The sequence below is a fragment of the Caretta caretta genome, chromosome 17, assembly GCF_965140235.1.
Source record: "Caretta caretta isolate rCarCar2 chromosome 17, rCarCar1.hap1, whole genome shotgun sequence".
Taxonomy (NCBI): domain Eukaryota; kingdom Metazoa; phylum Chordata; order Testudines; family Cheloniidae; genus Caretta; species Caretta caretta.
This window is the reverse complement of record NC_134222.1, coordinates 17,293,079-17,320,801: the sequence shown is the minus strand read 5'-3', so window position 1 is coordinate 17,320,801 and position 27,723 is coordinate 17,293,079. Positions and strand designations below refer to the sequence as shown.

Here is a 27,723-nt window from a genome sequence, read left to right as displayed (position 1 = left end):
AATAAGATGACGTAATAAGATAGCATTATTGTAAGTATTGCAGAATTCAACACACTGTGGGAGTTTTAGGTCTTTCTCCAGATCATGATATCAGCCTTTCTCAGGCAAAATGCCAGATCAGAAGGACCATTTCTGGTCTTATGCAACAATTCCTATAAATTCTCTCTCATTCCATACAAGGATCTAGGTTCGGAAGTGAAAAATTATGTATAATGTTCCCTTATCACAAATATTCTGTTAAGTAGTAGCCACTTCTTTTGACTCAGACTCTGTTTTCCAGGTACTGAGAACAAAGGCTACGTTTCAAGTGAAGATGAACTCCAGGATGAGCTCCCCAAAGCGTGAAGGAGCCACTGCCTCTTTTCCTTTTGCCTGATGAAGCTACAGTTGGAGGAAAAGGCCAAATAACAATCCTTCCATATGGAAGGAAAAACCTGTGTACTGATTTTTATGATGCTTTTGACTGAGAGTCAAAACCTGCTACTGAAATGGCATATGGCAAACCTCCACCCCCATCTGTGAGACTGGCACGAGAGCTCTGAGGAGCTTAGTAGCTCCAGAAGCCAGGAGTATAGAGCTGTCACAGAAACGGATATTATCCCAAAGAAGACAACAAAACCCATTTAAGGTGGAATGTCTAGTTGAGATGGGGAATGGGGTTACTGTAAATTCTCAGCAGGATTATGAGTTGTCTGTCTAAAAGCTTGGAAAATCAGGGCAAGTACAAACATAGCTGGGGATTCTGTATCCCCATGTCCTTATTTGTGAGAGTGGAAGGCAAAGGCTGGCTGTGGAATTGAACAAGTGTAACTAGGAGGGGCAGAACTTTCTGTTATGGAAGTTTAATAAATTACAACGTTAAACAATCACGGGGGAAAAATGGATAACTAACTCGGAGCAACTTCTGCAGGACATTCAACCGTAACCTAGTATGTCAGGGTCCAAAACGATCTGGATTCTGAAATACTAACCAACTCTTCCCAGCTGTAGAAGCAACTGACATCATTCTTCCACTAAAATTCTGACTGGAAAGTGAAATGGTGCAGATGAAGTCTTATAGTCACTGATGGATTCCGAGTGAAAGTGCTGGAACAGCTTGAGCTTGCAACATGAGATCATGTGTCCACATATAGCAGCCTTTCATGGCATTTTCCCAGTGTTTTGTACCGGTTATTGGCAATGCCTGGATTGACAGCTTTGGTTCAAGCGTGATGGAACTGGTGGAGTCAGCAATGTCTTTCACCCTTTGCTGCTGCACTGGTTCAGCCAGTCTTCCTAGACTTTCAAAAATGTAGCACCTCATTATGGGATGGAGTAAGGGGAACTAGAAAAATACCAAAAAAGCCTCTGGTTATACAGTGTGCTGTGCGGATAAATCTAAAGGGCTCTCGCAAACTCTTGTAGGTGAACAAGCTAAATTGCAAGGGCAATTATTAATCATTCATATATTTGATAACTCTGCAGCCATGTCTTCACTAGGGACAACTGACAACAAGCACATCAATCTCTTATGCCCTAAATTTACCCTCGTTTTCAGAAAGGGCAAACCCCAGATCAATCTGGTAACAATAGAAAGCTCATTGGAACTTAAAATACACACAGTGTAAAGCTCTCATAGAAATAATTAGCAGTACTTCATCTAGAAACAAAAAAACCCATGGGGCTAAATCCTGAAGTCCTCAGTAAGGAAATAGGAGTTGGCCCCATGTAACTTGATTAAATTAAACTGGAAAAAGACACTTTTCCTCCAGAATAAAAGTGTCCGCATAGTGACTTATACCAAAATAATTATTCTGGAATAGCTATTCCAAAACTTCCAAGTGTTGACAAGTCGTGATACTTGGGACCAAATTCTGCCTCTGTGGTACTTACAGAGTTCAGTGGCAGGTGTACACCAGAACCAGAGGCCAGAACTTTGTCATCTGGTCAATTTAATTACACAAACTTTTATTGGTTTGCCACTTTGTATTAGATAATTTTTCTTCATATTTTATTTGTTTTTTTGAGAATTTGCATATATTCATGCTATACTAAAGGTTCTACATTCCTTCGTAAGTCACACATCACATTCACATGCAGCTATACACCATAACTATGAATTGACCAGGGTGTATTTTGTTTTGACTGTTACTACCTTTCTGGCCAAGAATTATATCTTTTAAGATAATGGAAGATAGTAAAAGAGTTTGGAACTGAATGGCTGTGAGATTCAGTAAAGGAATCTGACACCTTCAACATCCAGGCTGACTCTAGCCTAGGGTAAGCAGTGATGGAAAGTTGCTACCACTAACAGGTGCCCACATCACAGAATCACCACCACAATAGGCTCCTAACAGTCTTGGCAGAGAGGCCGAGATTTTAAAGGGCCATGGAGCCTATAGTATCTATCTCTTCTGTTAGAGGGTAAGGCATGTTTGGGACAGCATTATGAAGCTTTCCCTGCACTGCATTGTCTGTTCTGTGAATAATTCCGTAACTGTCAAATCGGAACTAAAACTCGCTGTTCTTTGAAAAAAACAAAAACCAAAAAACTCACTGTGAGAGTTCGATACTCAATATATTGAGTGAGAGATGGCAAATAGCTTTTTTTGCAGAATTCCTTGATAAAACCGATTCCAGCTCTGATTTCCTGAAATCTTACCTGCCTGTGTGCAAGTTCATGAAAATAGGACTTCATGGTAGAAATCAGAGGTGCACAAGGCAACACTTCACTCCAGTATTTTTCCAATGCATGCTTTTTTTATTGTCATGCTGCAGAGAGATTTTTTAACTATGCTGCTACTGATCCCAGCCATCTAAAAGGCTAGATGCTCTGAGTTTTGCTTGTGACCAGACAGCAAGTGTGAAAAATCAGGACAGGGTGTGGGGGGTAATAGGAGCCCATATTTAAAAAAGCCCCAAATATCGGGACTGTCCCTATAAAATTGGGACATCTGGTCACCGCTAACTGCTCTGAAACTGCAGGACTACCGTATGGCTTGTTGAGGCAGGGCTCTTTCAGACTGGCAATGACTGAGTGAGTGTAAAGAACCTGTGGGTAGTTATTCTTGAAAGCTGTGAAATTCTTTTCCTGAGGCATTTGAGCCTGAAGGTAGGTCTGCATTGGCGCAGCTGCTGTGCTTTAATGAAGATGCTCTAAGCTGACACGAGAAAGCTTCTCCCATTGGCTTAGTTAATCCACCACAGGTCTCCTGCTGGTATAGCACAGTCTACACTGCCACTTAGGTCGTTGTAACTACGTCACTCAGAGGTGTGGATTATTCACAACCCTGAGCAACGTAGTTACACTGAAGTAATTCTGTAGTGTAGACCAGAGAGCTTGATTTGCAGTCTTTAACCTCTGATGCTTTTTTCAAAATTTGCCTGATCAGACCTTCAGTTTTTTCCCTTTGTTCACTCACTACAGCTAGCAAATTAAATATTTATCAGAAAAGAAGTGTAACTGCTTGGGTGGGATGCATGAAAGGGATTAGACTTCTTTAAATAAAAAATCAACCTGCTGAAAAATTTTAGTATGCTCTTTAACAGACAGCACCAATATTTACATTGAGAGATGAAAGAAACAATTTGGCTACATTGGGGTGGGAGATGAGGTTTTGTCTCTAGGGTAGGATGAGTGCATGGAGGTGGTATCAAACTTGCTGATCTCTGACACCTCCTGGTTGACTGGAGGGGCATTTCAGGCTATCCGCATATTGAATTTTCTGCATTACTGGGTGGAGGAAAAGTGTGTTATAGGTTCATGTTAGCTCGAGGTGGAAGTCTTATTAGAACATGGCATCCCTACTCTTGAAAGCAGAGGATATAGAGAATGTATCAGTTATTACAACTGATGTTATCCCCAAGCCATGATAACAGACTACAAAACTAAATGTGGGGAAAATTGTAAGAAAGGAGTTGCCCCAGAATAAAGTAAGGGCAGTTCTTTCTAGTCCCCCCTTTCCCTTTTACTCTAGCTGTATAAGCTTGAAAATATTGTCCTTCCTACCTGTTTTGGCCCCTCTGGCACCAGGAAGAATTGATATCTGACATCAGGAGCTAGGTATTGAAAGCCATTTTTGCACACTTCTCATGTCTATGAAACCATGTGTCAGCCCTAGCTGTAAAATTTGGATCTGGATCCAAATATCCAAAACGTTGCGGTTAATAAAAGCTGGTGTGATAACTTTTAATGTGTGCTTGGGTTTTGGCTTTGCTCATTATGGAATTAGCATTATCCATGATGTTTAGATCTGAACTTCCCAAAGTTTGGGGGTAGTCAGAACTGACGTTACACAGCATTTGGGTGATGCATAGCTTAATTTTCAGGCATGTGCAAAAGAATCTGGACCCATAGTGAACAGTCACACCGTGGTGCCAACTCTCATTACAAATGTAGTTCTAGGTTTGTGTTCTTGATCAAGGGGAAATTAAATAATTGAGTTAACTGTTGTTCATAAGAATTTGTCTAATACAAGAACATGTGCCTACTTATATGGCTCTCAGCCACCGTCCTCTTGCTGTCTTTTCCTGGGCTTACTTAATTCTAACATGTTCCCTATTCCTACCATAATTCTTGGTATAAGATTTGATGTCTTAGAATTTTAAATCAACCAAGAGATGTTGGGAAGGATATAACATTTAAGGTTATACACTTCTAGAGTGCCATCAAAAACCTTTAGTAGGCCTGTTGTTGGAACCGTATTACATGCCAATAAAGTAATGAGCATTATTTAGGTGTCCACTGCACGTAAATTAATTAGAATACAAAGTGCCTGCTGTGTTCGAAGTAGACAGAAGTGATGCCTCGTTGCAATGAATTTTCTAACTTGCACATGTGTGTCTGCCCACTTAGAAAAGAGCTGCTGTATAACTTCTGGTTACTGAGCGAGTTTGTTCTTTCGTCTTGGAATCGTCTTTGTGTGATTCAATAAAAGGTTAGTATGTTAAGGAAACCGAAGTGGGGGCTCATAATGAATGCAGGAATGCGCAATCACCTAGAAGATTTCAGTTTGTCTCTTGTATTTGGCAAATGAATAAAAATGGGATCAGTTGTATTTTCTTTAATAATAATAATAAAAAGCATATCTTCTCCTATCCTTGTATCTCCTTTCTACTCTCTCTCTCTCTTTAAAATAAAAGTAAAAGAAAAAAAAGCAGCAGCAGCGTTTTGGAACATCTTCAAAAGATGCAGTGGTGTCATCCTATGAGGTTATGTTCTGCCCAGCAAAGCAAACTCTGGGCTGATGAGTCATGTTGGGTTTTAGCGCCTTTTGTGTACATTAAGATTTTTTTCAGAGTAGCAGCCGTGTTAGTCTGTATTCGCAAAAAGAAAAGGAGGACTTGTGGCACCTTAGAGACTAACCAATTTATATGAGCATAAGCAAGTGAGCTGTAGCTCACGAAAGCTTATGCTCAAATAAATTTGTTAGTCTCTAAGGTGCCACAAGTCCTCCTTTTCTTATTAAGATTTTTAGAACTTTACAGGCCCTCAGCTTGATTTGAAAGGGGTGACCAAACCAGAAAACAGCAAGCCAGCAGGACAAGTCCACGGTAAGTTTAGTTACGCCACATCATTCATCTCCACAGATGATTCCTCTCATCAGAAGCAATGCTGATATTACACACTATTGCTAATGGAAAGACTTCGTTTTCAAAGCCCATTTATTGGCTTGGACAATGACCCTGGGAATCGGCTCCTGAAAGTGGAGTGTGAGACTTCAGAAGTCCCACTCGTTGTAGCGATGGCTGAAGGTGTCGAGATGGCAGTCTGCGGCTTTACAGAATACAGAGCCCTGCATTCTCGCAAAGGATACATCGTCATTGCAGCTGTCAGCGTGCATCCCCGCACGAGTAGATAGATAGCTGTGCTTGGGCTAGTGCACTAGAAATAGTCATGTAGCTGGGGCTAGCCACCCTCGTACAAACCCACCCTGACCCCCTGGGTACGTACTTGGACAACTAGCCTAGGCCACCACCAGTGAGCACACTACTATTTGTAGCATGGTAGCTTGAACAGAGGTTGCATTTTTATGTCTACCTGAGCTGGGCAGCATGCTCCCAGCTGTAGTGTAGAGGTATCCTGAATTGCTCTTTTTAAATATCCCTTGTCTTTTTCCTTTTCACTCTAACCACTGGCACAGCTGAATGCCCTTGGCCAGGACACCGTGTGGAGCAGTGATCACAATTATGTGGAGTGTGGCTGCAGAAACCAAAGGTGGTCCTTCGGTTTGGAAGGCAGGGTTCAGGACTGCAGAGAACTGCCATCAATACCATGCTCTGATTGTTGCTGGAGTTCTGTGATATTGAAACAAGTGACCTAGTCGTTCTTTAAGGCACAGACAGCTTGCATTTAATGGACATGGAAGTAGGATTTCTAAGTTAACTCACGTAGAACCAAGGGCTTTATAAGATATGATCAATAGTGATGAGGGTGGTTGAGCCCTTTGTGCACTCTGAGCCCCTTTCTGGTCCCAAGAGCAGTTGCACTGAATTTCTCCCTGAATGTTTTCTCGCAAGCTGTTGGCAGTAGTGAAGTGAATGCCTGCCGCTCAGCACAGCATGTGCCTGGATTTCTTCCAATCCTTTCTATGTTCTGATCTTTTAAACAGAGTGATTTATGTACTGATAGAAGGTATTGGATTGGCAGCCCTGGAGAGAATGTGTGTTAGCAGAACAGAGAGCGTGCAAGCTCCCCCATGCTGCCCTGCCCAGTTGCTTCAGTCTAGCATGAGTGGAAGGGACCGCCTCCCAGGAGCAAGAGGGGAGTTCAGACTACATGTCAAGTGAGTAATGTTGACATGACAAACTGTGTGTTTTAGGCTTATCCCCTATGGCTCTACCATTGTCCTATAACAACCCTCAAGTGTTTGAGCATGTGGCCTATCTTGAGCTATTCTTTTCTTCTTGATTGTTTCCTTACCGTCTGCCATTAAACTAAACCAATACAGTCATACAGTAAACAGCCAATAACCAAGCCAACATTCAGTATTCATACATTATTAGAGAGCAGCTCCTCGTCTATCAGTTGTAGTTGGTTTTTTGTTTTTGTTTTGAGTAACACAGATCCACTGCCTTGTAATTCTTCCATTTGTCAGATGAAAAACTTTTATTAAGTCTTCTGTACAGTAATAAGTTGACATCCTGTTCACTGGAGATTGTAACCAAGTGATTTAATTACATAGTGTGTTATCCTCCTTCCTTTCAGGACACAAAGGATGATGAAACTAAATTAATTTTCTTGCCAAAGATGAGTTAAATGGGTGATCAAATGTGTATGTTGAGGTGGGCATACAAGGGAAAAGTTTCAGAGTAACAGCCGTGTTAGTCTGTATTCGCAAAAAGAAAAGGAGTACTTGTGGCACCTTAGAGACTAACCAATTTATTTGAGCATAAGCTTTCGTGAGCTACAGCTCACTGCAAGGCCAGATGAGCCATATACACTGTGTAGCCGATTGTGCCTAATAGAGGTACACTTTTCGGCCTTAGCCTTTTATTCTAAAATGTGAGCTGTGAAAACTGCCCGTCTGAGAGACACAAGGCAAGAAATCCTCACTTACCCATAGAGCAGGTACAGCACCAGGCATGCTTTCTAATGCTACCCTTCCAATATGCTCCTCTTAGGTAGGAGAGTTTAGTTCACTCTCCAGGCCCCAGCCAGTCCAGGGACTCTGCTGAGTCTGCCAACAATGATGCTCTATAGTGTTGATTTTGAGTGAATGACAGGAAACCCTTCCTGCGAGGATCTGGAGTGAGAGCACCAGCTCATTTCACAGAGGCCACAAAAGCCTTCAGATGGTAATACCTTTGGGTCACCCCTGAGCTTGGCTGGCATTCAAACAGATGAAATTGGCTGTATCTCATTACTAAGAGTCGGTCAGCCTTTAGAGGTTCAAATTACTAATCATGCATTCTCCTTATTGTAAAGTGGTAGAGTCAAGTAATGTTGACTCGAGCATAATACAAAGAGAGGTTTGCCTCCAGTACTAACTCCAGAACATAATGGGATTGTTTTCACTCAATATAACTTAACGATCACGGCAGTCTTATTCTAATATATACAGTTGAGTACACAGTTTTGTTTGTAATAATAAAATGGTTATAATTGCAGAGATATTGTTTCAACTGCTGTGAAAACTGTAAATGCACAGCTGACACTGTCCCCAAATGCACTGATATTTTGCTGTTTTCACAGGACTAATGAATTGTAACTGAATTCCAGCAGACCTGTGGAACTGGCTTAAAGTTAATAGGAGTTGCAGGTACTCAGTACCTCCATAGGATCAGGTGTCTATAATGCATGCACCTTGGCCTATACGCTATAAGACTCTCAGAGTAAAAACAGTAGGATTTAGAAGGCCCTATATCTGGCCCTCCTGACAGTACTGATTTCCATTTTGCTGGGCTCCTGTACTGTGGAGCTTCTGTTCCCACGTCTATATTTTTTCCACATTGCTATGAAAAGTGATTTTAAACAAAGTTGAAAAATAAAATTCTGTTTTTTGTGTTTATGTATATCATCTGCTACAGTGAGGGGACAGTGGGTCAGGACTCTGAAAAAGAAAGGCAAAGGCAACCATTTTTGAAAATCTTGGCTTAAAACTAGGAGTTTAAATCCATATTAAAGGACCTGAGTAAGTGGCCTGATTTTCTAAATACCCACCTCTTCCTAATGGTGGGAGCTGCTGCATGCTCAGTACTTTAAAAAATGAGGCCACTTACCAAAGATCCTAACTGTGGACTTAGGAGCCTAACCATAGACATCCATTTGTTGAAAATCTTGAGTGGAGGCATTTAGAAACACGCAACTGGAAAGGACCTTCAATCCTAGCTCATCAAATCCTATTGCAGACAACCTATCATACAGTCTCATTTATAAATGTATTGAGCTTCATCTTAAAAGCTAATTAGGTTGTCTGCCCCTTCTAGTCCTACTGGAAGATCCTTATTCCCTGATGATTAGAAATCTTGTTCTAACTCCCAGCTTAAATGTATTCATGGCCAATTTAAGGATATCTCTAATCTGCTGAATGGAAAAAAAAAACAGGACAATAAGTACTACCTGGGATTAATATTCAGTATGATGAGCCATGCAACGCAACCCCTTTACTGCTCTTCACTGCCGCTGCAGGTTAGGGTTAGAACAAGGTTTCTTAAAACACCAAGACTCCACTGGACTTCCGAAGTGCAAGGGGCGGCATTGGAGCCGGAGGTTGCCCAACATACCGGATATGTACGAGAGTGCACAAAGTGGATACGATGAATTGAAAAAGCCCAGCTCATTTTCCCTAATGGCCATGCTGAAATCTTATTCCACAGCAGGTCCGGGTCAAAACACTTCTGCAAAACACTGGGATCACCCGACTGAGCTGCGTAGTGGCTGACTGAAGTGCAGGTCAGATTGTAAATGAATAGCTTCATTTTTTTCAGAATTTTATGGCCACTGCCTGGGGAAAATAACCTGATGGTATGGTGTTGAGTTACCACAGAAGGTAGAGATGGTAAATACTACACTGGCAATCCCATTCATCTTCCTGTACTACATTTTCTAGTGCTTTGTCCACTTTTAAATGCCTCAAGCAGTATAAATAAAACTTGCTGTAGATGCCACACTGATAAGGTATGTATGTATCAGTATGTAGGTAGCTAAACTGCACCTATTTCTCTTGGAAGGCAACCAATGAGCCTAATTTCACCATAGAAACAGCCACGTGATTTAAACTTGGACTCCCCTCCAGGTCAGAGGTACATGCTGCTCACCCCCACTTAATTTTCACTCTTCCACAAACTTGACACACGTCACTCCAAGTTATTTAGTCGGAGTCATGGGGCTAAATCTCATGCAGGGGAATTAGTTTTCTCTGGCACTTTGTCCTCCTGGAAGTCATGGAGGACAGAGCTGTTTGCCTAATCCTTCAAATGGGAAGGCACACTTCCTAAAGAGAATTCTGTGATTTGAATTCTGTCTACGGAATTGGGTTTTTTTAAGCTGGCATCAGATATGCCCGTCTCCTACCTATTAACCTAGACACACTGTGTGGTCTTATCCTCCTCTAATAGCATGTGATTAAATATGATTCATCATCATCTCTGAACAAACTGCTGAGCGCATGCAAGTCGAAGAATGTCAGGGAATGAGGTAGATACAGTTATTTTCATACCAGCTGCTTTCTCCTGTAAATTCAGTTGATATTGTTAAGCGCTGTCACGTTGTAGCTGGCCAGTGTCTCCTGGTTTAGTGCAATGACTAATGCTTTCTGCTACACTTTAACGAGCCTGTGCAGTTTGGAGACAAAGTGGCACTAGGAGGGACTGGCAGTAACAATGAGATTGTAGTGTTCACTGTGGATATCAGTGACTTTGAAGGATGTGGACAGTCTCTGCCTTGGAGAGAATGAAACCTCAACACTAATGGAGGTGGGGTACATTTGTGCCAGGTCAAATTTTTAAGGAATTATTTTTTGCTTGTCTTAGAAGTGCAGGGGAGGATAAGGAGATGGGGTTGAAGTGTCTTAATTGCTGATGCCTCCTGAAAGGCAAACTTATTTCATAATGGAAAGTAAGTCACGTGATCAGAGAGATGACTCTAGTGGGATGCTGCATGCTCCCTAGAGAAGAAACAATGCTGCAAGTGTGGGTCTGCTCAGAAATGACTTCAACTAGGGCATTGCTGGGGCTTCATTTTTTGTTATCTCAGTGACCTCAGATTAGACCTGTTTTGTTACAAGTAAATACATTAACTTCCAGCTCTGCAAACTTGCCCTAGGGCTGAGTCAAGCTGAGTTCTCTTTGGCCCCTGTTCCATTCCTGGTGATATATTTTGCAGCCCAAATACAGTGGGGTTGTACAGATGTAGGAATAGGAACTTAGTAATTCCACTCCACTGAATCTTTGTTTGGCTCTGCAGAGCTAGAGGGAGTAAAGTTAAAATCTTACCTGTCATGGGTGAGAGAGCTAGGAACACTGCCCAGGTTTATGTTCGGCTTGGGGGGCCTAAACACTGGTCTGGGATGAGATGCAGCTTGTTCAGGTGGCCCTGCAATGCATGCCACTAGCAAAAGGGACCACCAGACAGCAGGTCTGCCCCGCCAGCTCTACTCTGTATTTCCTCCCCAGCCAGGCTTTGCTGCCTCACCAGCAAAGGCATGGAGGGCCCGATCTTTCTCTTGACTTGAAAGGGGACAGCTCCAGGCCCCTTCGGATTGATGCTTCCCAGCTCTAGCACTTCACTGGCAACCTGATTTTGTAGAGCATATGTGGCCTAGTGGCAATAACAAGAATTCATACGCATTTTCAGGAAAGGGCAGATACAGAAATCTTTAGAGTTAAGAACTACACTTCTTGGTTTTTCTCCAGGTCATCCCCATTTCACCCTCTATTGCTCACCTGGGTGATGTTCTGTGGGCCAGAAGAGAAGCTTTTATGTGCAGCCATCCTCAAAGTTTGCTGCCTTAGGTTGGAGTTCATTTGATCTTCGTCACGGTTCCTTGACCTCTGCCTCCAAGAGCCTCAAAGGTATTTTAAATTCAAAATAAACTGCACTGAGATTTACCCTGTTTCTAAAGGGTAAATCTTAGGAAGCAGCTTCAATGCCACTGGCATGCATGGTGGGTCACTTGTCCGCTCAAACTCATACCATTGTTAAAGGGTAGAAAACCTGCTATAGAAAAATCAACTGATGACGTTTCTGGGTGAAACTGGCCAAATTGAGCTCACAGGGATTCATGACATCTTCCTCTCAACATTCAGCTTGCTAAGGGTCCAGTGCTTAATTTGTGCCAGGGCTGAGCCCCGACACCTCTAGGCTTGGCAGGTCATACACCTCGCACCTCTGGGCTTGCTGCATCAGTTATGAATGTAAAAAAACTTGCTTGAGCCCTGGCACCTCTTTCATTACAAATTAAGTGCTGTAAGGGTTCACCCTGTGGGTTTGGCCTGGAATTTCAGGGACCTCCGCCCCCCAGACACTGAGTTTTGTATGGTTTTGTGTTTAGTAATGCTGTTCTTTTCAGGTTCCTTTTACCATGTCCATAACCATGGTGTGTTTGTTTGTCTCTAACATGGTTAGTACAGGCCACATCAGGAGGTTAAGCTGGCCAAGAACCAATGCAGATCAAATCAGATGGGAGACAGGGCCAGCAGGTGCACAAGAAGCATATGGGGATAGGATGGTGGGAAAGAACTGGTGGTGTGGGAAGGGGCAGAGCAGGGAGGAGGTCAGGAAAATGAAAATTACTTGCGGTATCCATTAAAAACCCATTTCACAGACATACAGTGTCTGATTTAACAGTAGTGACATTCAGATTTTTCAAAGAAACATCAAACTAATTTATTTCTTCAAAGGATTCATTTTAATTCCTCATTAAAATCAGCAAAATACATGGGTGTCTCCCATTTTAATAGGATTAATTTTAGAGCCCCCCCCTGCCATGGGTTCTTTTCTTCAAATATCCTATATGAAAACGGCTCATCAGATTGAATCAGGTGTTTTTTTTCCCTCTCATTGGCAGTGAGGAAATTAATTTTTATGATGAGGGAGAACAGAATAAAGGGGATGAATCTCCTCCACCTGCCCAGCCCTTCACTTTCATTCAGTTCAGTTGCTCTAAATGAAGCCAATATTTTCCTGTGTCAACAGTAGCTAATTATTCATAGGGCTTCCATTTCCACCAGGAGATTTGTCTCTCCAATATCAGTCATTACCCTAATTACTTTCGTGTTTGGTTTACTTTATATTGCTCTTTGCCACCCAGTGTGGAAATGCCATAAGAAGCATTGATACTTTAAACAGAGAGGAAGTGGAGACACTTGTATCCAGAGCCAAAGCTTATAGCTCAGGCCTACTTTTCAATGCAGGGTTGCAATCTCTGATGCTGGGCTTTCATGTATTAGGGCCAACAGTTCTATTGCCTTTGAGACACAGATTAACTATAGCTCCTGGGTTCAGTTTGCTAGTCTGAGACCATTTGTACTGGTTTCTGTCGGTTTTACTCTTTGAACAACTGAAAGGAGTGGGGGTGGAATCTAACATTCCTTTTATATGTCTCTCTCAAAGCAGTTTAGAAAGGCAAAAGTTAGTATTATTATCCCCATGTTATAGGTAGAGAACCCAAGGCATAGCTGGGAATAGAACCTAGGTCTCCTGACTCCCTGCTCAGTGTCATATTTATTAGAGCATGGCACCTCTCTCTGTGGGACGGGGGGCATAAATGTGATGGAAGTCTAACCAGACCAAGAAGTGGGTTTACTGACCACCCGTGTTTGCATAGGATCATGAGATTCTGTTGCTTCTTTGTGACACCTTGCTGCATGTTTGTTTGGACTTGTGGCAGCAGGGCCACTGGTAGGTGAGGCAAGAACCAGTTACAAAAGGAGTAAGGTGGGGAAGGTGCAAAGTGAAGGCAGAAAGTAATGCTGTCCCACAGCCTGGAGCACCGATAGTGTGGAGACACACCTCAGGCATCAATCAATCACAAAGCAGATGTGTAGGGCCCTTCATTTTCAGTTTTTATTTTATTTTATTTTATTTTTCCATGAAATTTATCAGTGTTTGTTATACAACAACAAAAACAGGTGAAAATCAGTGCAAAAATATTAATAATTTTTCAGGGTAAATATTGGGGTTTATTTTGTTGGACGGAAAGATGGGGAAAAGGTATTCAGTAGATTAATGCTCTGAATTCCGTTCATCAATGTGGTTTGCTGCAGAACTAAAACAAAACTCAAAACACAATGCCACCTCTGAGTTTAAGAAAACAATATCTCTCTAATCCCCAAATAAAACTTTTCATTTGAATAAACAGTTTACTGTTGTAGACTTAGAACTATTAGCTATAAATATTTACATTTAATAATTGGGCCACACCATTTACAGTGCGTACACTCAGCTTCATCCTTTTCTCTTGTTTTTGTTTAAAACTTTCGAATACCTTCTTGTGTTCTAGAACATATTCTGATACAGATTTTCGTTTTCTTTCCATTTTAGTGTGTCAGATCTTTAAACCATTATCTGCTAATGGCTTGAAATGTGTACGTAGTGGGTGTGTGGTTCATCTGTACATTCAGAGCTTGCGTGTGCGCCTGTTTGTTATTGTGTGTATCTTCTAGACTAATACATAGCCTTCCTTCAACAGGCAGCTTTGCATATACACACAGACAAATGTATTATCTTACTACATATATCTCATGCAATGTATTGTATTTTCCTAATAAGACAAGTTATTTTTTTATATATTTAAATGATACAAAAGTAGGGTGAAAATCAGAAAAAAACTGAATAATACTTTTTGTAAAACCTGGGAATTTTTCGGTAAAAAATCAGTTTATCTGAAAACAAAGGGGCTTACAGATGTGATATGATGGGATTGACTGATGTAGCCTGTCATGCTGCAGGAGGCAGCCAGGGAGGAATCTTGTGCAAACAGAATAGAGTCACCATGCTTGTAAAATAAATAATAATTCTCAAGTTCATTCCATGCTAGGATCTCAAAAAGCTTTGCAAAGATCAGTGAATAAGTCCTTCTGACCCCCTTGTGGTTAAGCTGTATTGTCCCCATCATAAAAGTGAGAAAACAGAAACACAGAGAGGTGAAGGATTGCACTCGTTCCGGGAGCTCAGGGCTATTTTTTCAGGTGCACAGCATCCATAACTGGGGCCAGATAGTCCAAAGAGCTCAGCTCCTATTTAGACATCTAAATCAAAGCCACACTTACAAAAGTGCCCAGCAACCAGCAGCTCCCGTTGTGAAGCTTATGGCCAGATTCTCAGAAGCTCAGCAGCACTTGGCACACGGAGTTCTTCTGAAAATCCGTCTGCTTATTTGGTGCTGAAAGTGGGAGCTGAGCTCTCTTGAAAACTGGCCCCAGTTATGGCACCAGAGCCCTTCTGAAAATTCTGGCTCTAAGTGACTTGCTGAAAGACGTGCACTGACTCCGTGGTAGTGCTCAGCCCTCACTGCGGCACCTAAATAAAGGCCAGATTTTCAGAGGTGCTCAGCACCCAAACATCTTCCACTATAACCCTTGTGCCCACATGTTCCTAACAGCTTGAAACCAAATATGCTGAGCACTTTTGAAAATCCAGTTGCTTACTTTAGTTGCCACTTTTGAAAATTTGGCCCTGATTGTGGGTGCTGAGCATTTCATTCTTATAGTGGAAGGCAAGTTCTCTCTTGAGCCACAAACTGCTGCTGAACGGGCAGTCAGGCTGCTAGGGAACAGCAAAAAAAGGTCAAAATAGCCTAGGGAGCTTTAAAAAGCATCCCTTGCCCAGGCTTAAACTGAGCTTGACTTCAGAGTTGGAAAGAAATGTTCCGATAAAACTTCAGTGGCTTCAAGTCCATTTTCTCTACAACAGAATAAAACAGCCCTAAAGGACAATAGGAGAGTAAAGTCTCGTTGATTTCCTTTTAAAATAAAATAGCAAGCTGGAGCAGAAAGGTAGTTCATGAAGTGGAAGGATGAAATGTGAATGAGGATTCATTTCCATAAATAGCTGGCATGCATCTGAGTGTGTCAGGAACCACTAATTGCACATCAAGGGACTTGCCAAACCCACCTGAGGGTGTTCACTGAAATTGCTGTATTAAAAAGTTAAAGCTCTTGATCTACTCTGTGGTGAGAGGAATTGTTATTGACAAGAAGCAAATCAAAACTGCCTCCTTCTACTGGAGAGAGCAGATAATTAATTGGCTACAAGGGAATGAAACAGACAAACACCACTGCGAAAGAAAGCGCCCCTTTTCAGAGTGATATTACACTGCCACCACTGTGCAAGCTGGATTGAGTCTATGGCATAGACTCAGAATTGCTCATCTGTGGGGCATAGTCCCTTTGCAACGGCTAAGAGTGCATTCTCTTGCTCTGCAGGGCTGGAAGACTGGAATCTTATCCCTGCTTTTGCTATGAAGTTCCCTGGGGCCATGGAGGGGATTGCAGTGCAGAGATAACTTCCTAGCTGGCCGTTACTTATTGACAATACTTCTTCACATTCAAGCAGTTCTTGGACATCGCTACCAGTTGGCCAGGCTCACGGTTTGCTTCCAGCAGCCAGTATCTGCTATCAAATGCTGTAGGAATGCTCAAGCCCTACCTTCGGTAAACCCCAGAGGCCTTCACAGCAGCCCAAGCACCAGGGCAGGTTTGAGTGTACACAGAGGAACAGTAGGCAGGCAGAAGTCATGAACAAGCCTCACACTTGCTCTGGCAGCCTGGTGTGAGCATAAGGCAAGAACAAGTAGGGGACAATATAAATTGGTCCAGGTGAGGGAAAGAAGGCATCCTATTGTATAGGGAACATACAGTTTCATTATGAGAGGCCTGTTGCTTGCAGAGGGAAATGTACTTTAAGAAGCTGGGTGTTTTTATTTTCTTTCGCACATGGAATGAACTGGCCTATGGTTACCTACAGTATCTGGGTGAGAACACTGGGGCTAGAGTAGGATGTAGAGTCGGCCATCTAGATAGAATACAGATAGAAGTGGTATTGCTGGTACTCTTTCACCACGCTGATTTGCTAGTACGTAGCATGGTACACCCACACAGCAACAAACCAGATGCTCCCTTAGCCATGGCTTGTGGAGGCCTCGGAAGATCTTGTGTTGGAATACAGAGATTCTGAGCCTAACATCGTGGTATCTTTCAGTCATAGATATGCTCGTCCTTGCCTAGGCCCCACACAACAGGAAGACCTTAAAGAAATAGAGAAGGGGAAGGGAGAGAAGAGACTTGGTAGCCAGGGACACCCAGTTTGGTTCACAAATTGCCAGTTGATGCCACCCAAACTTCCATGCATGACACTTGAGACATTTCTATTCTCTGTGAAATTAAACAAGCAACCTCAGCCAAATCCTTCAAATGAGGCAGCCAGTCACTTGTAGCAATTATGTTGATATACACTCCGTCATTATCTTCTGTCTTGGCAGAGGACAGTCTGAGTGTCTTTAGACGTAATCTATACTCTGGTGTTCAAGGGCAGTTGTGTAATAGTGCTACAATTGGATAGGGTAACTGTGATTTTCCATAATGATGTTTGTACAATGGTAATGAGAGGCTCTGTGATTGTGTGTACCATTGGAATGCCCCTGGAATGAGGCACAAACTACATGTTTTTTAAATGTTGGTAGGATCCAGACAGATTTCCATCCCCCCAAAACATGATATTTGAATATGTATTTGTAAGAAGATGCAAAACTGAACTGGGTTGGCAGGCTCTGTGAATGGGTAGCCCAGTGCCATGTTGGGGACATCTCTGAAAGCCCCATCAGAAATGGCATTTGTCAGGGATGACCTTAAAGAATCAAAAATGTAAAACCAATTGAAGGTGAAGAGTGTGAGGGGAAATATACCTCCCCCCCCCCGCCCAAATATACCACCCTACCCCTACCCCGTGGTTAGTAGCATTTGTTCTTGTATCATAGGCTTTGCCTTACAGATGAAAAGATCTGTTGGGCCATCCGTTCTCTGACCAGTTTGCCAATGCAAGATTGTTCCATAAAGTTTTCCCTTGAGTGCTCTGTGCAGTTTAGTTTTAAATGTATTTACCCATGGAGTTTCTGTCAGTTCCCTCAGACCATACCAGAGTCTAATGGATTTCACCAAGAGCATATTTCCCCTGATATTCACTTTCCTCTTTTCTTAATGTCATCCTAGTACCCCTTCAATTCTTCTCCCTTTATGCCTTTCAAGCACTTGTAGTCAGCTCCCTTACACTCATGTTAAGAAAACAATACATACTTAGCTCTTTTTGTCTTTCCTCACTAATCAGTCCTTCCAGTTACTTAAACCATGTTTGCAATCTGTGTGTTAAGTTGGTCTGTGGTGCTACAGACCTGGCTTGTGGCTCCAATGAAATTCTTCCTCCTCCTCCTCTATGTTACAGCCCTAACAGAATGACACTGACATTTTCATATCATCTGTAGATCATTGCCAACTGGCCTCAGTCCTATTAATATCAGGAGTCAAGATTTTATATATGTGCCTGAAATCTTCCTTTGCTTGATAAGTTCATTTTCTGTTAGAGCCTGTAGGATTTGGGCTGTCTTATATATTTATAAAATATAACTGTACCTAGTACTACTGAAAGTAGCAGGTACTAGGTTGCCATACGTTTTCCCTATACTGTAAGAGAGGATGGCTCTGGCTCAGATTTAAAAGCTCTCAATCAGTAAGAGAAGGACTGGTTAATTTTTGTTTTCATAAATCTATACTGCTAAAGGTTTTTTCCATGTGATTTACCACAAAATTGCTCTGAGCATAATTTACCATTATGAAGCACACACATGTCGAGATGCTTTATACTTCTGAGTGATACCAAGGTCCTAAAATGTCAGATAAGCGAGTCAAATGAAAAAATGGGGCATCTCCACCCAGTCAAACACTAAGTATCTGTTCCAGTTAGAAGGGGAAAAAAAATGGAGGAGCTATGCAGGGAAATATATAATAAAATCCCCTTTGTTTCTGCTCACGTTCCTTCCCCTTTAAACAGTAATGAAGGGGCTAGTTGGTATCCTGATTTTCTACTTGCTAGAATCAGCTTAACTGGACAGAGCAGGTAGAAGACAGTAAGAGTAACTACTGGTGAGATGGAATTCAGAAGCTGTTAGAGGTTCTGTATGGGTATGTCTACACTGGAATAAAAGACCCAAGGCAGGGCTCATGCTGCAGGGCTAAAGAAATTGCTCTGTAGACATTCAGGCCCGGGCTGGAGCCTGAACTCTGGGACCCTCCCCCCTTGCAGGGTCCCAGAGCTCAGGCTCCAGCCCGAGCGTCTACACAGCAATTTCACAGCCCCAGGGCCTGAGCCTCATGAGCCCAAGTCAGCTGGCCCAGGTCAGCTGCGGGTGTTTAATTGCTGTGTCGATGTACCCTGTGTATCTTACAATACAAGTTAACTACCACCAGCTGGGTTCCTTTTATCCAATGGACAATATCAGACAACTGCACGTTGCAATATTTCCCTACCCTGGTGTAGGAGAGAGACTTTGAAATGAGCTTTTTTCCTCCCATAACTCACCTGGGTGCCGTCTGGTCCAGTCTGATTGATAGAGATAGCTATAGATGCATCCATGCAGCAACAGGAGAGAGAAAGGTGCTACCAGCTGGTTGAGGATATGGACTCATAGTGAGGACTCTTGGTTTCTGTTCCCAGCTTTTGTCACTGATTTCCATGTATGACCTTGAACAAGCCACTGAACCTTTCTGGGCCTCAGTTTTTCTCATCTGCACAGCACTTTTCACTCAGGAGAATTCTGGTACTTGGTGTTTGCAAAGTGCTCTGATGCTTGGATGAAAAGGATCCCAAGCAGTACGAAGGTGGCTATAATTCCCTGTGAGGGGGCATGCTCCCATCCCAATCAGGAGATGGCTGATGAAAAAAATAAGCATTGAGTTACAACAATTGGGAGCCACCACTCTGCTCTATATAGTGGAATAGGAGTTAGATCTTTTCAAAGGAATTATGTACAGCCATTACAATCTGTATTATGAGTTCATATTTAGGCCTATTCATTTTCATGTGAAAATTAAACCTCAGCGAACCAGCTGGCACTAATTAGAAGGGCATTCGTTTTCTTTCTTTAAAAGAAAGCTGCAGTTGGTTTACACAACTATGTCCACACACGGTATTGTCAACTGCACACACTGAAAAATCCCGAGTCAGGCCTCAATATTGTGACTGGATGTAAAGTACTGGTTTTAAAAAAAGGTGCTTTTCTATTGCCTGCTGCTTTTTGAGCCGCCAGGGTATGCTTGTCCCATTTTCAAGCTTTTCTCCACACCTGTGAAGACTAGGAACTTATTTTTTTTAAATTATGGTCTTCTCACCTAATGCCATTAGATAGGGCTTTACAAAACCTAGAGGCCTTTCTAGAAGATCTTCTTTAGTCAAACTCAACGTATTGGTTCCAACACGGGTAGCTGGGTGAAATTCTGTGCCCTGTGACAGACAGGAGGTCATACTAGATGATCAAGTGGTCCCTTCTGGCCATAGAATCTGTGAAAACATAAATAGTGTGAGGGCCAGCAAGAGCGTCAGACCTCTATCAGTTAGGAATGGCAAAACTAGTTCAGAGAGAAACAAGCATTGCCTGCTTTGGCCACATAGCCATCCCAATTTGCAACCCCCTTCGTGGCTTCCTGTTTATTTCTGCCTCAAATTCGAGCTTCTTAGCTTCCAGTTCAAGGCTCCCTATTCCCACCTCTGCCTCTAGCCTGGACCCAATGTGCTCTTCCCCTCACATTCCCTGACTCACGCTTTCTTTCATGCCACCCCTGATGCTTGAACATCTGCCTTCCTTCTCCTGTGGCACTCAGGGATTACACGTCTTTGCCTTCTTGCATTTGTCCTGCTGTCCCATGGATTGTATTGGTCAGAGTTGGGCTGTAACCATTTCTAGGGAGGGTCCAGGCCTTTCCAGTGTACAGCACAGGGTATGATTATGGTAACCCTAATCTTAGAAACTTGCTTCAGTGTCCTGAAGCAGCAGGCCCACTAACTCCTCCACTTTCTTGCACCTCTATCTCTAATAAATAAAACACACTCCGGATCTTAATGCCTCAGAGTATATAGGAGCATTCAAAAATCCCTAGTCTGACAGGAGTCTTCTCTCCTGTCACTCCTATTAGGACAGTGGTCCTTGTGCAATCTTTCCTAAAGCCCTAGTTTTAGGGGCCTACAGGGTTCAGCTGAGATGTGGATATTGAAGCATTTGCACTTCTGGGCACGTCTGTCCAAGCCCAAACTCTCTCTCCCTATCACTATATTATATCCACCCATCTTATTGCCACTCTGTTGTGCTGCCAGCAGCTTACAATATTGCAAGCCTATGATGATATTTTCATGTTAAAAGCAAGTGAAGCTAGTTTCGCAACACAGAAAAGCATGCTTTCCTGAAGGGAGCATAATGAAATATGAATGAAGCAGACTCTCACAGCATGAAGTCACTTGAAAGCTGAAGATGTACCAAAGCACTTAAATACCCATTGACCGATAGCTGGGGCAGGTTTTGCATCTGTCCATTCACAACTGGCAGGGACTGATTTTAGCCTCTTTCAAAGGATCAATAATTTAAATCCATTTCTAACAGTGAAAGAAGAAAGCCGTGGTTAAATACTTCCTGCTGCCTGTTTCTATGAATCTCGCCCCTGTGTACATCTCATCAGGTGGCTGCATCACACTGGTTGCCTCAGATTTCCATCGTATTGATGAAAGCACCTGGAGAGAGACAAAGCTCTGATCTGACCTGAACGCTTCCATGATGCATTGTACCCAAGCTAGCTAGATCAAACCTAGCTCAGTTATGTCTTCATGTACTGCAGTGTGATTGGTCTACACTACAGACTAATATTATAACTACATTGTTCAGAGGTGTGAGAAATCCACTATTCCGAGAGACATAGTTATCTCGACCTAATGCCCCGGGAAGACAGCACTATGTTGACGGGAGAGCTTTTCCCATTGACCTAACTCTTGCCTCTCGGGGAGGTGGATTAACTACGCCGACTGGCCTAGAGCAGTGGTTTTCAAACTTTTTTTCTGGGGACCCAGTTCAAGAAAATTGTTGATGCCCGTGACCCAGCAAAGATGGGGATGAGGGGTTTGGGGTGTTGAAGGGGCTCAGGGCTGGGGCAAAGGGTTGGGGTGTGGTAGCGAGGGCTTCAGGATGGGGCTGGGAATGAGAGGTTCAGTGTGTGGGAGGGGTCTCTGGGCTGGGGCAGGGTGTTGGGGTGTAGGAGGGGTCAGGGCTCTGGGCTGGGGGTGCAGGTTCTGGGGTAGGGCCGAGGATGAGGGGTTTGGGGTGCAGGAAGAGCTTTGGGGTTGAGGGGGGGGCTCAGGGCTGGGTGTTGGGGTGCAGGAGCATGTAGATTCCAATGGATAGTTAGGGTATGTCTACACTACGGAATAAGGTCGAATTTATAGAAGTCGGTTTTTTAGAAATCGGTTTTATAAATTCGAGTGTGTGTGTCCCCACAGAAAATGCTCTAAGTGCATTAAGTGCATTAACTCGGCGGAGCGCTTCCACAGTACCGAGGCAAGCGTCGACTTCCGGAGCGTTGCACTGTGGGTAGCTATCCCACAGTTCCCGCAGTCTCCGCTGCCCATTGGAATTCTGGGTTGAGATCCCAATGCCTGATGGGGCTAAAACATTGTCGCGGGTGGTTCTGGGTACATATCGTCAGCCTCCCGTTCCCTCCCTCCCCCCGTGAAAGCAAGGGCAGACAATCATTTCGCGCCTTTTTTCCTGAGTTACCTGTGCAGACGCCATACCATGGCAAGCATGGAGCCCGCTCAGGTAACCGTCACCCTATGTCTCCTGGGTGCTGGCAGACGCGGTACGGCATTGCTACACAGTAGCAGCAACCCCTTGCCTTGTGGCAGCAGACGGTACAGTACGACTGGTAGCCGTCATCGTCATGTCTGAGGTGCTCCTGGTCGCCTCTGTGAGGTCGATCAGGAGCGCCTGGGCAGACATGGGCACAGGGACTAAATTTGGAGTGACTTGACCAGGTCATTCTCTTTAGTCCTGCAGTCAGTCCTATTGAACCGTCTTATGGTGAGCGGGCAGGCGATACGGACTGCTAGCAGTCGTGCTGTACCATCTTCTGCCGAGCAGTCATGAGATGTGGATGGCATGCAGTCCTTCTGCACCGTCTGCTGCCAGCCAAAGATGTAAAAGATAGATGGAGTGGGTCAAAACAAGAAATAGACCAGATTTGTTTTGTACTCATTTGCTTCCCCCCCCTCCCCTGTCTAGGGGACTCATTCTTCTAGATCACTCTGCAGTCAAGGTGCAGCGAGGTAAATCTAGCCATGTATCAATCAGAGGCCAGGCTAACCTTCTTGCTCCAATAAGGACAATAACTTAGGTGCACCATTTCTTATTGGAACCCTCTGTGAAGTCCTGCCTGAAATACTCCTTGATGTAAAGCCACCCCCTTTGTTGATTTTAGCTCCCTGAAGCCAACCCTGTAAGCGCCCCTCCCAGCGTCAGAGCAATGGCAAACAATCGGGCATCTGAGAGTGCTGTCCAGAGCAGTCACAATGGAGCGCTCTGATGGGGCTAAAACATTGTCGCGGGTGGTTCTGGGTACGTGTCGTCAGGCCCCCGTTCCCTCCCTCCCTCCGTGAAAGCAAGGGCAGACAATCATTTCGCGCCTTTTTTCCTGAGTTACCTGTGCAGACGCCATACCACAGCAAGCATGGAGCCCGCTCAGGTAACCGTCACCCTATGTCTCCTGGGTGCTGGCAGACGCGGTACGGCTTTGCTGCACAGTAGCAGCAACCCCTTGCCTTCTGGCAGCAGACGGTGCAATACGATTGGTAGTCGTCCTCATCGTGTCCGAGGTGCTCCTGGCCGCGTCGGCTGGGAGCGCCTGGGCAGACATGGGCGCAGGGACTAAATTTGGAGTGACTTGACCAGGTCATTCTCTTTAGTCCTGCAGTCAGTCCTATTGAACCGTCTTATGGTGAGCAGGCAGGCGATACGGACTGCTAGCAGTCGTACTGTACCATCTTCTGCCAGGCAGGCAAGAGATGAGGATTGCTAGCAGTCGTATTGCACCATCTTCTGCCAGGCAGGCAAGAGATGGGGATGGCTAGCAGGCGTACTGTACCATCTTCTGCCGAGCAGCCATGAGATGTGGATGGCATGCAGTCCTTCTGCACCGTCTGCTGCCAGCCAAAGATGTAAAAGATAGATGGAGTGGGTCAAAACAAGAAATAGACCAGATTTGTTTTGTACTCATTTGCCTCCTCCCCTGTCTAGGGGACTCATTCCTCTAGGTCACACTGCAGTCACTCACAGAGAAGGTGCAGCGAGGTAAATCTAGCCATGTATCAATCAGAGGCCAGGCTAACCTCCTTGTTCCAATAACAACGATAACTTAGGTGCACCATTTCTTATTGGAACCCTCCGTGCAGTCCTGCCTGAAATACTCCTTGATGTACAGGCACCCCCTTTGTTGATTTTAGCTTCCTGAAGCCAACCCTGTAAGCCGTGTCGTCAGTCGCCCCTCCCTCCGTCAGAGCAACGGCAGACAATCGTTCCGCGCCTTTTTTCTGTGCGGACGCCATACCACGGCAAGCATGGAGCCCGCTCAGCTCACTTTGGCAATTAGGAGCACATTAACCACCACACGCATTATTCAGCAGTATATGCAGCACCAGAACATGGCAACGCGATACCGGGCGAGGAGGCGACGTCAGCGCGGTCCCGTGAGTGATCAGGACATGGACACAGATTTCTCTGAAAGCATGGGCCCTGACAATGCATGCATCATGGTGCTAATGGGGCAGGTTCATGCTGTGGAACGCCGATTCTGGGCTCGGGAAACAAGCACAGACTGGTGGGACCGCATAGTGTTGCAGGTCTGGGACGATTCCCAGTGGCTACGAAACTTTCGCATGCGTAAGGGCACTTTCATGGAACTTTGTGACTTGCTTTCCCCTGTCCTGAAGCGCATGAATACCAAGATGAGAGCAGCCCTCACAGTTGAGAAGCGAGTGGCGATAGCCCTGTGGAAGCTTGCAATGCCAGACAGCTACCGGTCAGTTGGGAATCAATTTGGAGTGGGCAAATCTACTGTGGGGGCTGCTGTGATGCAAGTAGCCCACGCAATCAAAGATCTGCTGATATCAAGGGTAGTGACCCTGGGAAATGTGCAGGTCATAGTGGATGGCTTTGCTGCAATGGGATTCCCTAACTGTGGTGGGGCTATAGATGGAACCCATATCCCTATCTTGGCACCGGAGCACCAAGCCGCCGAGTACATAAACCGCAAGGGGTACTTTTCGATAGTGCTGCAAGCTCTGGTGGATCACAAGGGACGTTTCACCAACATCAACGTGGGATGGCCGGGAAAGGTGCATGATGCTCGCATCTTCAGGAACTCTGGTCTGTTTCAAAAGCTGCAGGAAGGGACTTTATTCCCAGACCAGAAAATAACTGTTGGGGATGTTGAAATGCCTATATGTATCCTTGGGGACCCAGCCTACCCCTTAATGCCATGGCTCATGAAGCCGTACACAGGCAGCCTGGACAGTGGTCAGGAGCTGTTCAACTACAGGCTGAGCAAGTGCAGAATGGTGGTAGAATGTGCATTTGGACGTTTAAAGGCGCGCTGGCGCAGTTTATTGACTCGCTTAGACCTCAGCGAAACCAATATTCCCACTGTTATTACTGCTTGCTGTGTGCTCCACAATATCTGTGAGAGTAAGGGGGAGACGTTTATGGCGGGGTGGGAGGTTGAGGCAAATCGCCTAGCTGCTGGTTACACGCAGCCAGACACCAGGGCGGTTAGAAGAGCACAGGAGGGCGCGGTACGCATCAGAGAAGCTTTGAAAAACAGTTTTATGACTGGCCAGGCTACGGTGTGAAAGTTCTGTTTGTTTCTCCTTGATGAACCCCCCCACCCCTTGGTTCACTCTACTTCCCTGTAAGCTAACCACCCTCCCCTCCTCCCTTTAATCATTGCTTGCAGAGCCAATAAAGTCATTGCTGCTTCACAGTCATGCATTCGTTATTCATTCATCACACAAATAGGGGGATGACTACCAAGGTATCCCAGGAGGGGTGGTGGAGGAGGGAAGGAAAATGCCACACAGCACTTTAAGCACAGCACTTTAAAAGTTTACAACTTTAAAATTTATTGAATGACAGCCTTCTTTTTTTTGGGCAATCCTCTGTGGGGGAGTGGCTGGTTGGCCGGAGGCCTCCCCACCGCGTTCTTGGGCGTCTGGGTGTGGAGGCTATGGAACTTGGGGAGGAGGGCGGTTGGTTACAGAGGGGCTGCAGTGGCAGTCTGTGCTCCAGCTGCCTTTGCTGCAGCTCAACCATACACTGGAGCATACTGGTTTGGTCCTGCAGCAGCCTCAGCATTGAATCCTGCCTCCTCTCATCACGCTGCCGCCACCTTTGAGCTTCAGCCCTGTCTTCAGCCCGCCACTTACTCTCTTCAGCCCGCCACTTACTCTCTTCAGCCCTCCACCTCTCCTCCCGGTCATTTTGTGCTTTCCTGCACTCTGACATTATTTGCCTCCACGCATTCGTCTGTGCTCTGTCAGTGTGGGAGGACAGCATGAGCTCGGAGAACATTTCATCGCGAGTGCGTTTTTTTTTCTTTCTAAGCTTCACTAGCCTCTGGGAAGGAGAAGATCCTGTGATCATTGAAACACATGCAGCTGGTGGAGAAAAAAAAAGGGACAGCGGTATTTAAAAAGACACATTTTATAAAACAGTGGCTACACTCTTTCAGGGTAAACCTTGCTGTTAACATTACATACATAGCACATGTGCTTTCGTTACAAGGTCGCATTTTGCCTCCTCCCACCGCGTGATTTTGGTTGAATGCCAGCAAACATACACTGCAATGCTTTGTTCTACAGTGATTCCCCAGTACGTGTTGCTGGCCTGGAGTGGTAAAGTGTCCTACCATGAAGGACGAAATAAGGCTGCCCTCCCCAGAAACCTTTTGCAAAGGCAGAACCGCAAATGCCAGGGCAAAGTAATCCTTTCACATGCTTGCTTTTAAACCATGTATAGCATTTTAAAAGGTACACTCACCAGAGGTCCCTTCTCCGCCTGCTGAGTCCAGGAGGCAGCCTTGGGTGGATTCGGGGGGTACTGGCTCCAGGTCTAGGGTGAGAAACAGTTCCTGGCTGTCGGGAAAACCGGTTTCTCCGCTTGCTTGCTGTGAGCTATCTACAACCTCCTCATCATCATCTTCTTCGTCCCCAAAACCTACTTCTGTATTGCCTCCATCTCCATTGAAGGAGTCAAACAACACGGCTGGGGTAGTGGTGGCTGAACCCCCTAAAATGGCATGCAGCTCATCATAGAAGCGGCATGTTTGGGGCTCTGACCCAGAGCGGCTGTTCGCCTCTCTGGTTTTCTGGTAGGCTTGCCTCAGCTCCTTCAGTTTCACGCGGCACTGCTTCGGGTCCCTGTTATGGCCTCTGTCCTTCATGCCCTGGGAGATTTTCAGAAAGGTTTTGGCATTTCGAAAACTGGAACGGAGTTCTGATAGCACGGATTCCTCTCCCCAAACAGCGATCAGATCCCGTACCTCCCGTTCAGTCCATGCTGGAGCTCTTTTGCGATTCTGGGACTCCATCATGGTCACCTCTGCTGATGAGCTCTGCATGGTCACCTGCAGCTTGCCACGCTGGCCAAACAGGAAATGAGATTCAAAAGTTGGCGGTTCTTTTCCTGTCTACCTGGCCAGTGCATCTGAGTTGAGAGCGCTGTCCAGAGCGGTCAGAATGGAGCACTCTGGGATAGCTCCCGGAGGCCAATACCATCGAATTGTGTCCACAGTACCCCAAATTCGAGCCGGCAACGTCGATTTAAGTGCTAATCCACTTGTCAGGGGTGGAGTAAGGAAATCGATTTTAAGAGCCCTTTAAGTCGAAATAAAGGGCTTCATTGTGTGGACGGGTGCAGGTTTAAATCGATTTAACGCTGCTAAATTCGACCTAAAGTCCTAGTGTAGACCAGGGCTTACTGACATAAGAACCACCACCCAACTCTGTACCAATTGACATTTGTGTTGGTATTCTCAACTGAGGGACCAATGACTCTACAAGCCTTTGAGACTGAACTGGTCTATTGAAGCGGTCCCTTTGTCAAGGCTGAGGCATGCAGGACAGCATGTGTGGGATTCTTTCATTAATGGTTTGTCACACCAGCACCTTTTCCCAGTGCCACCGTTCACAGTTTTATTATTTCTAAGCTGCCCTGAAGCCTAGGC

The 27,723-nt window shown here is 44.7% G+C and overlaps 2 protein-coding genes across 2 annotated transcripts in view; one reads left to right on the top strand and one right to left on the bottom strand.

Annotated features, from left to right (window-relative positions):
- The window catches only part of SPNS3 (SPNS lysolipid transporter 3, sphingosine-1-phosphate (putative)), a 52,562-nt gene extending 47,542 nt beyond the window's left edge, over nt 1–5,020 (top strand). Inside the window, exon 12 of the mRNA XM_048824292.2 lies at nt 281–5,020. Coding sequence (XP_048680249.2) covers nt 281–345 — 65 coding nt within the window. The 3' untranslated portion in view covers nt 346–5,020. The remainder of the gene's footprint in view (nt 1–280) is intronic.
- LOC142069520 (uncharacterized) lies at nt 1,061–27,432 on the bottom strand. Its single transcript, XM_075120914.1, has 3 exons — nt 26,538–27,432; nt 25,696–26,155; nt 1,061–1,298 (listed from the first exon to the last, which is right to left on the bottom strand). Exons 1-3 carry the CDS (start codon nt 27,115–27,117, stop codon nt 1,061–1,063), a joined length of 1,278 nt encoding a protein of 425 aa, XP_074977015.1. The 5' UTR covers nt 27,118–27,432.
- Between the last annotated feature and the right edge of the window lie 291 nt (nt 27,433–27,723).